This window comes from Myotis myotis, unplaced genomic scaffold (assembly GCF_014108235.1).
Source record: "Myotis myotis isolate mMyoMyo1 unplaced genomic scaffold, mMyoMyo1.p scaffold_m19_p_18, whole genome shotgun sequence".
Classification (NCBI taxonomy): domain Eukaryota; kingdom Metazoa; phylum Chordata; class Mammalia; order Chiroptera; family Vespertilionidae; genus Myotis; species Myotis myotis.
In genome coordinates, this window is record NW_023416322.1 from 38780306 (window position 1) to 38796016 (window position 15711).

At 43.7% G+C, this 15711-nt stretch overlaps 1 protein-coding gene across 5 annotated transcripts in view; it reads left to right on the forward strand.

The window, feature by feature from the left end:
- VAV3 (vav guanine nucleotide exchange factor 3) overlaps positions 1 to 15711 on the forward strand; it is a 167160-nt gene that overhangs the window by 95401 nt on the left and 56048 nt on the right. For all 5 annotated transcript variants that reach the window (XR_004973176.1, XM_036342275.1, XM_036342276.1 and 2 more), the window contains exon 19: positions 3243 to 3288. Coding sequence is in view for 4 of the 5 variants with exons in the window: in XM_036342275.1 (XP_036198168.1) it covers positions 3243 to 3288 (46 nt within the window). In the remaining variant the exon portion in view is untranslated. The remainder of the gene's footprint in view (positions 1 to 3242; positions 3289 to 15711) is intronic.

The window sequence follows — 15711 nt, forward strand, 5'->3', positions numbered from 1 at the left end:
TCCTCCCCACCAGGACCGATGCTGCTATGGTGCTCAGGAATCTTCCCTGAACTGAACGATGGAGGCCTCTGTAAGCTCTGCAATGTTTATTGCTTCCCCTCTCATGAAGTTCTCTTTTCTCTCCATGTACCTGTTTGTAGTCCTATGTGGTTCCCCTTTTCCAGAGCCACGATTACACTTTTTACTGTTCATGTTATACCTCATTGTCAAGGTGGGCCAGTTTTCAGTAGCCACAGGCCCCGCGGGTCTCCTTAGCCTCCGGTGAGACGTGCACCTCACGTCCATTCTAGCATGAGCCACCTCTGGCTCCAGGAAGCGAGGCCATCATTGCATACCTACTTCATACACACCTACGTTAAATCTGTTCCTTCACACAGGGCTTTCTGCCTTCAAAACAGAGAGAGGAACCAAAGCCAGTTCCTTACGGCAAGTGAACCTGTGATTGTTTTGTTGGCAAAACCAACAGAATTAGGTGTGTCTCCAAAGAGGCAGGAAGAGTCTTAGATGATCAAGATATTTCTTTTAGAGAGAGACAAGGTAAAAGGTAATGCACCAAGAAATAAAAGTAGGTTCTTCGGTTGTTATCCCCCCCCCCCACCACCACTCTCCCCCCGTAGATGAAAGGGGATGGAGAAGGCTCTGAAGGTGGACCCTCCCGATCTCCTGGGGCTGTACCTGAGCTCCAGGGACGCCCATTACATGAGCCCACCAGTCCCTGCTGGCGACAAGGTCAACTCCTGCTCGGTGCCAGGCTTTTGAGAATTTAGGCAGGAGGAGTGGAGTGTGTTTAAACATGCTCTGCTAAACATTTCCCAATATTTCATAACAAAATACTTTTTAGGTGCTTTTAAAGGACAATAAATCTCAACCTCTCTAAATGCACTTGTTCTGAGCTGAAGTTCCCTCTTTTTTTTTTTTTTTCTTTTTTTAATTCACCAGATCATGGTTTGTTCCATTTCCCACTCTTGTTGTAGAGAAGTTTCTGTTCTCAAGGTCACTGGTTTTCAGTGATTTTCTAGAGGAAGAACCTAAAACATAAGCAGTAGGGCAATAACTTTAGTAGAAGAATTTGTCCTTTATATGAATTTAAACATTCCAAACACCATTAAGTTAATAAGGTCAATAATAATAATAACAATAATAATATCTCACTTAATAATCCTTGCTACATGTCAGGAACTGTTCCAAGCACTTAACATAAATTAACTCACTTAACTTTCACCACACATGCTATGAAGTAGGCACTGTTATTACCTCCGATGGGGATATAATCCCCATTGGAAATTGGGGATCCAGACAGGCACAAAGACGTTAACTAATTCACGATCAAACAGGTGCCTGGTGGTCTGAATTTGAACTTGGGCAGTCTGATGCTACAGTTCATACTCTTAAAAATTGCCCCGTGTTCCAAATTTTAACCCTAATTTCTAAGGTAATGTGGAGTTACTCTTGAAATTGAGTGTTCTTTTTCACATTCTAAGTTGATAGTTTTTAAATAGTACTGGTTTAGGGATTCTAGGAGTAAGGCCCAACGGTTGAATCCCTTTTTTGCCTTCCTAGCCCTTTGAGAGTAGTTGGTGTAAGAGCAGTAGAAAAACAGCTCCTATTCTACGTGCAGAAGGAGGAGGGCTATGCAGGAAGTCACTAACAATGAAATACCCATCATTATATAGAAAATATTGTCAGTTGAGCTCATTTATAGAGAGAGCTCCAAAACTTCTACATAAAATTTCAGGCAGAGAAGTGTCTTTCTTTGAGAGCAGTTTTCTTCCAAGTGATTGCATATGAACCTGTGACTCACCATGCTTCTCCTTTGTGCCTGGTTGACCAGATGGCCAGGACTACACTGACTTCTCGCTCCCAGCGGCTCTCTTCCTGACTGGTCTGTCCAGTACAGATATCCATCTCGTTCGCCTGAGCTTCATCCCGTGGGCCTTTTCACAAATCCATTTTGAAAGTAGTGGAGTGAAAAAGTTATATGTAAACAATTTCTCCAATGGGCTTTCACCTGAGAGCCCTGAACGTCTGCTTACCACGGCGTGGAGGCCCCTGGCTTCTGTAGGAGCCCATTTCCCCCATTTAACTCGTGAAAGGAAACAACAGGAGGAATCCAAGGAGAAACCCATGGCTAGTGTGTGCTGAGCAAAGCTGGGTGCGCCCCGAATGGAGCGCAGTCTACACAGGCGCAGTCCCTGACACACGTCGGAAAAACCGCGGCTGTGAAAATCTGGATGACATGGCCGTTATAGGCTCAGCCTTGCACCCAGATGTGTAATACAAAGCGAAAATCTACTTTTAATCAGTGGGGTTACCATAGTTATTAGGTAGAAACAAATTCAATATGGAATCAGATTTGTTCCTATGCATTTTCAAAGCTTTAAAACCTTTTGTTTTGCATCTCATCTGTAAGTTTTGCAATGCACAGGTTTTTTTTCATGTAAATTTTTTTTTCTTTATTGATTAAGGTGCACAGTTTTTCTTATGGATTCCTTTTCTCTAATCAGAATGGGCTTTTGTGGTTCACAGGCTGCATGCCTGTTTTGTTTCTTGAAGAATTAAGATACAACCGACCCACAGTTAGAATACCATCCTCGCTTAAGTGTTTGCTGAGGTCGGAGCTTGAGGTCTTTGGAGCTGCATCTTCTCCAGGAGCTGGTCTGTCAGGCCTCAAAAATCACCGAGTTAGCATTTTGGAGATCACGTTTTTGCTGGGAGCATGTTCTGACCGCACTGGGCTGCCTGGGCTTTGCTCTCATCACTCCTGTAGTCATTCTGACTTTTAAAAAAATGAGTACTAATACCCACAGGTGGCAAATGGAAGCCTCCTTCTCTCCCACAGTGTTCCAAGTATTAACAGAGCCAATGGAGTGTTGTTCAGGTGGAAGACTCATTGGAGAAACAAAAAGGTTAACCTATAAAAACAAGCTTTAGAACCAAATGTTTGGATCCAATTTAGTCATACTTTTTTATGAAAAAAGTACATTCATTGGCTTTCCAAAGTGTCACAAAGTAGTATACTTTAAAAAACCAATTTATTTGGTTACATTTTTTTAATTAAAAAATTTAAACATACTTTTGAGATATTAGCATAACAAGCCTGTAGATATCCACCACTGAAATGCAACATAACAATTTTATTTATTTTTAACAATTTATTTTTTGAAGGTTTTACATTTTATTAGATCCTTCACAAAGGAATGCACTTCACTAATACAAACTCTTTGTTTTGTCTTTCTGCACAGAAACGGACCAATGGACTGCGAAAAGCCTCCAGGCAGGTGGACGCAGGTATGTTTCTGGTTGCACGTCTCTGGTTGTGACTTAGGGCGTGACTAGGACCATCTATGGGGATTACGGTAGAAAGTCAGGCCGAGTGTTGGCCTTTGTTTCCCGCAGTTTGGTATGTAATGTGTGACCAGGAGTCAACATCTCATGTGTCAATCATTTACCTGATGGTGCCACCTCGGACAGGGTCACATGGTGAGTAACCTTCAGGAACACTCTTTCCCCGATCGGCAGTTATTCGCTTTACTGAGCAGCCTCAGGGGGCCTGGTTAATGCCAGTGTGTCCAGCACACTCCCCTGTTCCCTCCCAAATCGGGAAAGAAAACCAACCTGCCTACTGGGGCTTAAAAATTAGCATTTTCTACGGAGATGGAGGGCTCATAAAACGGAGAGCTTCGGCACCCTCCCCATTTGGAAACATGCTTTTAGAAAACTCTTTTATAAATGAAGACAGAATGGAAGGACTCTGGCTGCAGGGAACATGCAGTTGTTTGTTTTCCACGTCACATGGTGAGGTCTGCCCGTCATTATTTTAGAGCAATTACTTCACCGTCCATTAAGCAATGCCTTCCACAGTTTACTTACCAAAGATTAGCAACCTGCACGGCCACAGTGTCGTGGGTGAAAGGCGTTCGTGGCTCAAGGATCCCAACTCCATGAACTTGATGATAAACCAAGTGGGACATGAAAGGATATCTTGCTGGGGCAGAATCCGGATCATGGGTTTGGTTTTCGCCTCACTGACAGTGTTTGCCTAGTTGTCGAGTTTAGCTTTCAAAGCTTTCTCACTTTTAACTGCAGCCACACCCATGGTCGCCACGCCGGCTTGCGAGCTGTGTGGAAAGATTTATGGAGCTTTGTTGCCTCCGGTTAGAAATTGCCTCACGGGCTTGCTGAGATCCGTTCCAGGCTTTTAACCCCAGAACAGAATTGAGGCCATTAAAAAAATAGGGGTTCTGGTTGACTCTCAATAGTTGTAACTTTCCCAAGACATTACCCCTTCCAGAGGATTCTGCAGTGATGTGTAGAGGTGACTTCTGTTTAGTAGGAGTGTGTGACTGTGAGTGTAATTTTTTCCTTATTTTGTGTGAGTTGTAATATTTTTGTTTCAAAAAATTAACCTTTAGAAATGTTATTTTAAAAATATTTTCTCTTCTGGCTTTTTCATTTAATTCACCTCCCCCCAGCAGGGAAATGCATTTCTTTGTTTATTATATCTGTAGGAACACGTTTGACTATTACCAATTTATAGCCCCAAATTTTAGGAGCCCATAGATGATTTAAAGGGAGATATAGTGAATTCACAGGTTACAAATATGACCAAGTGGACCCATCAGAAAATAGTTTAGCTCCCTCTTTCCTAAAGGTGATGGCTTCGTAGAGGTATCCCTCTTCTGATATTCCTGTCTGTCCAAAAGTTTGTCCAAAGATCATGAAAGACTTCATGAAGAATAGACTTAGAAATACAAAAGAAGTAGTATATATTATGCTTGTAATTTTATCTATCTGAGAGATCTTTCCAGTAGGTGTAATAAATATATGAGTGTTTTCTCATTTTTTGACATTTTTGAAAAGAGCAAATAGTCGATGGCCTTTCGTGTTACAGCTCCTAATGCGATGGCCACTACTTCTCCCTGTAGGTGGCTTCTGACGCCAGCCCGGAATTGTGTGTGTGTCTAGACTAGAGTCTTTGGTGCCTTTGCCTCTTTGTGTTGCAAGTTGCAAAGCCTTGTTCAGAGCTAACCCCTTGTTCCACGTCAGTCGCCACGTGACTGCTGTTTGGCAGTCCCTACGGCTGTGGGACATGTGTTACTCCCGAGATGTCTAAACCAGGGCGGTAAACCCGAGGCTTCCTCCGCACGGACAAACCGCTTCCCAGGGCATCACTTTCTGTTTGAGCCTTTCCTGGAAGTTCCTTTAAATGCTCTCTTCCAGCTGATTTCGTTGACTCCTCCAAGTGCGATACCCGGACTGTGCTCTGGGGCCTCTGGGGGGCGGGGGTTTGTAGAAAAAAGTGATTAAATAGTTTGGGGCTCAGATGTAACCACTGCATCAGATCCCAGTTTCAGGGCCCGTTTCAAAGGTAAAGCGTGGATCTTCTCTGGAGACCTTTTGTGTGGACAGGAACTCCTTTGTATATAGTAGGTGCCTAATACGTATTTTTCAACGAATGGAGGAATGACTCGAATTTTTCTGTGTGCGTTGGCTCTCGTGCAACATGGAATATCTAGTTGTAGGAAGCGTGGCTGGGCTGGCGACCCACCTCAGCTGTTGATTGCAGTTGACCTGGGGCAACTTGTGTCCTCTGTACGCTGCAGCTTCCTCCTTTGTCAAAGGAGACTAATGCGGTGCCTGCCTTACAGAGCTGTTGTGAGCACGACAGGCGCTGGTACGTGAAAGTGCTTGCACCGGTGCGCGTACGCAGTACATGCTACGAGGTGACGATTCTTACAGGTGCTGTGAGGTGGAGCACGTTATTTCACACGGGACGTTTCGTCACGTGTAGGAGATCCAGTCGTACTTGCCAGTTACTTCTTTTCTAACAGACCCAGAATTTCATGCTGAATTTCCTTTGAAGCGAGAAGGTACCCAATCACAGGCATTTTCAGATTGGCTCGTCTTCTCTGCGTGTCTTATGGCCTCCGTGCTATTTGCTTCTCTTTAAGAGGAGGAACCAGTAACGTGGCGGGCCCAGAGTGTTGGATGACGTTAGTAGTGTTTGTGGTTCCAGTAAAGAAGAAAAGAAAGAAAAACTGCTGAGTTCAAAAAGTTTTACAGCGCCTTGTGGCGTTCTTTTCCAACGGAGAGAGATGTGAATTGTAGATTTGCAGTGTGTCTCGTTAGCACATTTAAAACGTTTGCTCTTTATTAATCATGGTGGTTAATCATTGTCAACAATATTTGCCAATGGTTTTGCAGCTTGGTTTACGTTTTCTTCTTCTCCGTGCTAAGAAGTTTACCAATTTATGATCTTGGCCGTTTTTTATAAATGTAATAATGTGGTAGATGCAAATGCTGGTAGCTCTTTTGGATTTTTTAAATATAGCGAGGTATTTTCATCAGTGTGTACTTTTCTTCCTGAGACATCAGATGTTAGATTCAGGAAAATACCACTTAGAAGAGACAGATCAATTATTTCAGGAACACGGAGGTGCTGGGCCTTTTTCAAGAACATGAGATCATAAATCTCAAGGAAGTCTGAGCACCGGCGTGATATTTTTCACCTAAAGTGGCACTCAAGGTCAGAGCGACCAATTAAATTTTAACTGAGCTTTAAAAATGTCCTTCTGCCTAAGTATAGGAGATGCGAGATTGAGTTTGCTTGTGGCACATCTATCTACCAGGAAATGTGTTCTTTTAATGAAGTCCATGCTTTCAGACGATGGCAAAATTATCTTATATTTGCAGGATGCATAGCAGCTTGCATTTAAGTCCACAGCCACTAGCGTTTAAAAAATCCCAGCCATTGTTCTGTGTTGGGCTTCCTGGAGATGAGATGAAGCAGAGGAAATAAGTGTGCAGCTACCTTATCTCTTTCTGATCACAGGCTACGCAGCAGATTGGCGATAACCTTGAATAGCAAATGGACAGATAATGGTTGCATTGATAAGCGCTCTTTCTCGGGGCTCATCCTGATTGCGAAGCGACTGGCTTGGAAACACGGTCTCGCTCACGGAGATGTCTTGTGTGTCTCAGCAGAGCCATCTGCACAGGCGGCCGCCTCTGTCAGGTGGACAGCTTTGGTAGAAATGCTATTTCTGTTTTTCGTGGGAAGGAAGGGGTGCAGGGAACCTCGCTTTCATGACCAACTCTGTGTCTTATAGAACCGGCAGACCTGCAGTGCCATCAATGAGAAAACACGGCTCCTCTCCGCAGGAATTTATATTCTGCCCAAGGAAGGAGCCGCAGGCAGAGGTTTTGATTTATGTATAAGAGTGGACGTGTGAAGATATTTATTTTCTTTCTTTTTTTTGGCTATTGTTAATCTTCAATCAGGATATTTTTCCATTGATTTTTAGAGCGAGTAGAAGGGAGCGGAAGAGATACAGAGAGAGAAACATCAACTTGAGAGAGACACATCGATTGGTTGCCTCTCACAGGGGCCCCGACCAGGGCCGGGGATTGAGCCTGCAACCGAGGTATGTGCCGTTGGCCAGAATGGAACCTGGACCCGTCAATCGGAGGGACAGCGCTCTATCCACTGAGCCAAACCAGCCAGGGCTAAAATATCTTAATGTTATATTGGGTCACTACGGTGTCGCATAGTGTCATGAAAACAATGAATGAATAGTCTGATAAACACATAAAAAGATGTAATTATGTGGTAGGCACCAAAACGCAAAGGAATTGGAAAAGAGAGAAGCAAGTGTGGCCTCCAATGGCTTGTAAGTTGGGTTGTCTCTATTGTTTTCATTGATATAAGTAAAACTTTTGCGATGCTGGTTTATTGTATTGAGTTATAATTTATTATAGTTTTCCTTAATGTTTTAATTTCAAAGGATCGAAAAACTCATTTCAGATCTAGACGGAAGCGTTGATTTCTTTTAGATGTGCTCTTAAACATACTGGCAACTTGTGCAGTAGAGAAATTTCATATTTTTAGTTTCCAAATAGAAAACATTGCAGAGAAAAAATACCAACCTGGGATTTTAAAAATCACTGATCTAAAAATATATTTCATCCTTTTTTTTTCTTTTTTAAGGAAACAGATGTGTATTCCTGAAGGCTTTATAGTAAATGAGCTTTTGTCGATAATCAATAAGCAATAACGTATCCATAGGTTACACTATTTCCATATTAATCAGTCAAACCTACTTTTGTCTCTTCTGTCACCTCTAAAACTAATTTCTCATCACATGTCAATCCTAATCTAAATATTGGGAGCATAATTGTAAATGTGTAAACATACATTTCACACTGAAAGAATGAACTTGGCCTGGCCGGCATGGCTCAGTGGAACCAGGAGATTCTATTCCCGGTCAGGGCAGATGCCTGGGTTGCGCTCGATCCCCAGTAGGGGGTGTGCAGGAGGCAGCAGATGGATGATTCTCTCTCATCATTGATGTTTCTATCTCTCTCCCTCTCCCTTCCTCTGTGAAATCAATAAAAAATGCACTTAAAGAACAAGGATGAACTTGAAAAAACCAGGACAATAGAGCCCAGCGATTGTCCTTGCAGAGAAATGAAACCGCGCTGTGCCGGGGCCCGGGGAGCGGCTGTGGCTTCTGAACTAGGGGGCTGTTCTCAGGCTCCTATTCACTACGGGCAGCAAGGCGAGTTCTGCACTTGACCCTCCTGTGGTTATTTCCGGGGCCTCCTTTCTAATTCCCTTTGCCACGATGACCGGTTTCTGAAAGGTACGTCCCAGTCCCTCGCTCACATCTTTTTCAGTTTGGGGAGGATTTATTTCTCCCTCTCAGGTCTCATTCTGAGCTCGCAAAGGGTCACATTTCTGCCGCCTGGCAGGTGTGCCCGTGCCTGGCCCAGCCAGCCGTTCCCGGCGCGCGGGCCCAGGGATGCCTTCGGTGGGAAACAGGCTCAGTCATGCGATGACCGAGTAAGGCGTTGGCAGTGTTTTTCACAGAACCCACTTCTGGGTCAACTAGGCATCCCTCACACGTCCCATTTGCAGCTCTTCCGCTTGATTGCTTTCTGGCAGCCAAAGAGGAAAATCTGAAGGGTCGAGCCTAGAAGGGAAGCTGCCGAATCCCACCGAAGGGCGTCCCGACCCTCAGCGTTAACTTGCAGGGGCGCCAAGCAAACGGCAGTTCCTTGCCTCGCCATAGCTCCGGAAACTCCGTCATTGACCTCAGATACCCGTTTGGAGTTCGTTGGCTGTGGCGGGCACTGTGTTTCTAGGAGGAGGTGACGCATCCCACTGTTTCCCACTCACAAGCTAGTGTAGATGGTCCATCTGGTTAGAGAATTGAGGGAATAGGAGCCGACAGCATGTTTGGTGGAAGGAAATGGGGAGAAAGGTGCCCCCTCCCCCTTTGCTGGAAGCGTCAGGGCGGGAATGTAGGCGAACCAGAGAAGGTAGCCCTCGAGGCATGAAGTTTAAGCCACAGCCTGCCTCTGTGGCAGTAAAGGAGTAACGAGAAGGGAAAGCTCTCTCAGATTTTTTGTCTGTATTAGGTCCTTGCACTGACAGGGGGCCCTTTTAACCTCAGAGGCAGCCCTGTGCAGTGGGGTCGCTGAGGGCTCTGTAGTGGGGGGATCGGGGTTCGTGTCCTGCCCCTCCACTTCCCAGATGTATAATCTCTTGCTTTATCATCTCTAAAATGAGGCCAGTAGTAGCAGACATACCTCCTTGCCGGGGTCCAACCCCAGCAGGTCCAGGGGTCCCCAAAGGTGTGGATGGAGTCGGCGAAGAAGGAATGACACAGAGACAGTGTTCAGTTCATCAGCAGCCTAGCCAGGATCTCTAGCCAGGATCTCCAGCCAGGTTCTGTGTCCATGTTCTCTTGGTAGGTTCTCCAGGCAGGTTCAGTCACCAGGTTCTAGTCAGGTTCTCTTGCCAATTTCTGTAGTCAGGTTCAGTCCAGGATCTTTTGCCATGTTCTCTCGCTAGGTTCTGTCTCTAGGTTCTGAGGCCAGTTTCTGTCCAGGATCTTTTGCCATGTTCTCTCCAGCGAAGTTCTTCTGTCTCTAGAGAACGTTCTGTGTAGGTTCTGTGCCTCCTGGTTCTGTCTTCTTCTTAGTTCTGTGTTCTAAGCTCTGTATTCTAAGTTCTGAGTTCTAAGTTCTGTGTTCTAAGTTCTGTCTCTTGCTGTTCTTGTTGCATCTGTATTTATACCAGTTGATTCAATCCTATCAATCTCTATTACAAAGGTTAGGGCGTTTCTTATCTTCATTCCAGGGAGTAAAGATTATGTAGCTTAAGCACGATTGTTCGTAGTTAAAGTGATTAATTACCCACCTGGCACTAGTTAAGAGGTTTTATTCCCTCCCTAACTTCAGGGGAAAATCCCTACCTGGGGAAACAACCTTTCTCAGAGACCTTGGTTAAAACACATAGTGCCAAGAAGGTGAGCAAACATATTAAGAACAGTATGCTATATATGCCAGGTCCCTTGAAACAGCAAGCATGGACCGGCTCCCGGCACCTCCTCCCATCATTGTGAAGGTTAAATGAGTTCATAGATAGAGCATTTAGCAACAAGGTTTAGCCCACAGTGAGTGATGGTTTTATTACTACTTCGTACACACTTCTGTATTCACTTTCTCTTACTGTGTAACAAGTGACTGTAAATTTAGCAGCTTGAGACAGCACACATGTATTATCTCCCAGTTTCTGTGGGTCAAAAATCTGGGTCCAGTATAGCTGGGTGCCCTGCTTCTGGGTTTCTCACTAGACCTCACTGAAGGTGGTAGCCAGGGCTGTGTCTCATCCGAAGGCTCAACTGGGGAAGGATGCACTTCGCAGCTCATGCAAATACTTGTGGGCAGGATTCGGTTCCTTTGGGTTGTGGAACTGAGGGCCTCCGGTCCAGCTCGCTGTTGGTCCGGGGCTGTCTTCAGTTCTCAGCCACATGGGCCTCCCCAGCCTGGCTGCTGCTTCACCAAAGTGTGCCAGCCAAGAAGGTGACAGTCTCCTAGCCAGATGGAACTGAATCTTTACAGCACCATCATGGAGTGACATCCCAGCACCTTTCTTTGAAAAGAGGCACGTCACAGGTCCCGCTCACATTCAGGGAGGGGATCAAACAAGCTCTGGATACCTGGAGGAGAGATTGCTGGGGTTTATCTTTGGGTCTGTCTGCCACAAACCTAAGAGGGGACACTGCTGTTTTTCAGTTGTGACAAGCAAAGCTCTGAGAAGTTAGGTGATTGACCCAAGGTCACACAGCACCTGGCTGGTCCCAGGACTTCATCGAGTGTGTGACTCCCTGGACCTTGTTCTTCTAGAGGTGTTCCGGGTCCCCTTCTTAGTGCCCAGGCTCTGGACAGAGGAACACTCATTTCCCGAAGCTTTTCTGTATAGTACAGTGCGAATAGCAGTGAGTCTGGTCTGTTTTGGAGGGTTCACTGGTGGCTGATGTTATGAAGCAGACTTATGGGTGATTTTATTTTATGCATTCTTAATCTTGAAAATGTTCATCTGAAATTGCTACAGCATTTCAATTAATTTGGACGGTAAGAGCTGAGCACCAGGAGATTCCCCAGCAGAAGATGAGGCAGCTAATTAGAGGTTTGAAACAAGCAACCGTAGACACCGGCCCAGAGACACGCTGGGTGGTGACAGCCAGCAGCACTCGCTCTGCTGCGCAGGCTTGAGATGGAAGGAATGATTCCTGGCAGTCCAAGCAGTAAACTCCAGTGCCGCTGAATAAAAAAAGCCCTGTTAGGGAGCTAACTGTCTGAATTAATGTATAATTTTTAGTTCTCCTGCAGTTCTGGAAACCTGCTTTCTGATTATTTTGGAAGGTTTTCTCTTAGAAAACTCAAATAGTGGCAACAGAAACACAGAAGTTAATTGTCGTCAAAGTGTTTTTCATGCCATTTATGATATTTCATAAACTTTAAAAATATTGGGTTTTTTTTTACTATTTTTTTCTGAATTTAAAGGTAGGACAGCACATATTTCTTTTAAAAAAATAACTTTAGTGACACATGTGACACATTAGAATTTTGTAGTTTGAAAAATTTATTCTACAAATAAAATTCAGACTCTGTAAGGAAGTCTAGAAAAGATTTCTGGACAAATTGCCTGTAATCACTCATTGATGTAACCACCTTAACCCTTTTGTTGCGCATTTCCCCCCTAGTCCTTTGTGTGTGTGTGTGTGTGTGTGCGCGCGCGCATGTGTGTATAAAACCTTTGTATTTTCAGTGTGGTATCTGCTTGTATCGCTTAATGTTGTCTCATGAGCATATTTGTTTATTCAGTTGTTCACTCAACCATTTGACAGGTCTGCAGGCTCCGCATTAAGTTTACAAGGAGAATGATGTGTTTTCCTTACACAGCGCACAGGGACATGGGGCTGTGGTCGGCTCTGAGAGCAGGGAAAACATACGGGGTCTGCTTCAAGGGGCACAGCCTTCAGATAAGTGACATCTGGAAGTGGCGTCTGCACTGAAACCCAGCGTGTGAGTCGGGGATCCACAGGATCTGAATGGAGACGGGACGGTGTCAGGCAGGGGCAGCAGCCCAGCAAGGCCCTGGTTTGAGAGGGAGAGCTATGTCAGATGAGAATTTAGGGGCAGCCAAATTGATCCTTATTCATTCACATCAAGAAATTTGAACCTTAGCCTGTTTGGCTCAGTGGATAGAGTGTCAGCTTGCGGACTGAAGGGTCCCGGGTTCGGTTCTGGTCAAGGGCACATGCCGGGTTGTGGGCTCGATCCCCTGTAGGGGGCGTGCAGGAGGCAGCCGATCAGTGATTCTTTCTCATCATTGATGTTTCTGTCTTCCTCTCCCTCTCCCTTCCTCGCTGAAGTAAATAAAAATATACTTCAAAAAAGAAAAAGAAATTTGACTTTGTGCTCATGAGCAGACGGTGCCTCTTAACCAGAGGAAGGACAAGGTCAGCCAGGTCGGCCGCAGAGGTCATCTGAGCCACCCTGGGAAGGAACCTTGCATCATTCAAGTCTTCAACAAAAAATGAAACAGGTTCAGCATACTTTATTGTTGGACGGGAGTCTTTCTGATTTTCATCATTATGAATGCAACTTTGAGGGATTTCTAGGCATGAATATCCTTGTTCACATGGCTGATCGTTATGATACAAAATGGGGTCATAGAAGTAGAATTTCTGGGTCTAAACATGAATTCCTTGATTCTAGATATATATGTTGCCACATCACCTTTTAGAAATATTACATTCATTTACAACCCCGCCATTATTGATGCATGAGACTGTCTTACTTATTGCTTACCAAGACAGTATAATTCTTTGTGCTTCAAGTCATTCCATAAGTGAAGTATATTACTGTTCATATGGTGTCATAGAAGTTCATAACAAAATATGAACTTGATTTCTAGAGACACAGATTCCTTTTAATGTTTACTGACTATTTGTATTATTACTCTGTAAATTATCTGTTTATCCCTTACCCATTTATTTTCTGTTCAGGATTTAGTGGTTCTATATGATATCAACCTTACATTTGTTGAAAAATACTTGAGGTTAATGACTTGTTTCTATATAAAGCTTTAACTTTGCATGTGGTCACATCCATTGGTATTTATATATGGTCTTTCCCTCCCTGCTTTGATGCTTAGAAAGTTCTCCCCTCCTGAATGTTGTTAACTACTGACTCCTAGTCTTATTGCTTAATTTATGTAGCATATTGACCCATGCCGTCTAACTTATTTTTATTTAAGTAGTAGATTAAAATTCTGTGAGGAGTTGCAACATGGACATCAAAGCATTTTTAAGGATTTACAGTGCAACATTCTACAAAGTGTAAATTTACCTTTTTATATGTTTAACAACCATATTCCATGCGCACTTTCTATTTTGTACTTTATTGCATACATATTTGGCTCAGATCATAAGCTATCTTGTATAAAATATGTCACAATATATGTTCTGTGGCGATAGTAAGGGAATACTGTTTTAAACAAACGCAAGCATTTAGTGTTGAGATTTCCAGGCCTTTCTGTTTATAAATTATGACAAACTAAGATGACTTCTCCCAGGCCTTTTGGAGGAAGGAGGAGGAAATATTTTGTGACTATTCATTTGAGTTCCAACTACCTCCATTGCTCTCATTTCCCCTTGCAAATATACAACATCCTTAATTTTACCAATCTCTTCTCATCTTAATTTATGCAACTACTCCTGGAGCCCAGACTAGACCTCTTATTTCAAAAGATCTATAGTTTTAACAATTTTTAAAAATCAAAATAAGAAAATGTCAACTTCTACTTTATTTAAAAGATGCTGTATAGGTATGTCCTCATTTCCAAACCCGTGTGGAAATTCTGTGTTTTACAGCTTTGATCTAGGAAGCTTTATATGTTGCCATGAAAACATTAGGTGTTCGCCCAGCCGGTATGGCGGTGTGGCTCAGTTGATTGAGCGTCGACCCATGTCCTATGCACCAGAAGGTTGCCAGTTTGATTCCAGGTCAGGAAACATGCCTGGATTGTGGGCTCGATTCCCAGTAGGGGGCATGCAGCAGGCGGCCAATTGATGTTTCTCTACATTGATGTTTCGATCTCTCTTTTCCCCTCCCTAACTCTCTCTGAAATAAAATAAAATAAAAAAGTAGGTGTTTAATATATAATCTTTCTTGGGGAAGCCAGTTGCAAACAGGTAGAATAACGGCTTTGGTGTCCTACCTGTCACATTGCTCCCGGCGACCTGTCCCGGGAACGTGCCTTCCGATGTCCAGATACCAGCAGTTCTGTTGGTAGCTTCCTGTGACTTTAAATGGCCCCCAGGAGTCTCATGATCCCTTCAATTTAGGGCAAAACTTTCCTTCTTGAGCCTGAGAAGTCTCTTCTGGTCTGTTTAGAGCACATGGTTAGGATGAGATGGATGAAGAATGAACATATTCAGAGATTTCTCCGCCGCCACCTGCTATTATATTGCTAATAGTATAGCTTTGAACTCCCAGAGGAAGCAACTTGCCATTTAAAACCTGTAATGCTATGCGCTGGGCATCCCATATCTTACAAGTTATGTAGCTTCCATTTTAAATTCAAGCAGCATCCAAGAACAGAATCTGGCCAATGGTTTTGAAAAAAAATGAAATGGCAACACCTTCTTGGAATCGGACTGTTCAAGGATGTTTTTTTCCTAGCAAAACAGGAAGAAATTGGGGAAAAGCATATGGACTCACATTGAGCATATGATGTATTTTCAACTTGAATTGGCACTTTACTCATATTTGTAGTGTGACCTAAAATTAATTCTGGTGGAGCAGCTAGCTTTGAGAGAGAAAAAAGATCTCTATCTGGGACTAAATCAACATTTGGGGCATCTCATTAATCACTGCCTTATGTAACTGCTTTTCCCACCTAAAGAGAAGCTACTGGGATGAGAAAAGTTTATAATATTAATGCCAAGTGCAGATCTTGCCTCCAAAAAAGAGTTCATTAATCATCATCGAAGCACAAGAACAAACATACTTCGTGTCTCTTGCCAATTTTTATCAATAACATTTCTGAAAGGCAAAAAAACTCCCCTATTTTCCTATTTTTTCTCTTCATCTGAAAAGGTTTTAATTTGGCTGTTATTTGATTTGGGATAATGTTATGTAAATTTAACAAGCTCTGACAATGCCCATGCATGCTATATTGCAGCACAGTGTATCCGTTGAGATTAGGTGCCTGGATCAGAGGAAACTAGATACCTAGGTCAGCTACCTCCTGCCGGTGTGGGCATCACATACACGGATGTGCTTGGTACAGGGTGACTGGCCAGTGCCAGGCCTTGGCAGAAATGCCTGTCTTTCAGGTAGAAAGCAGAATGG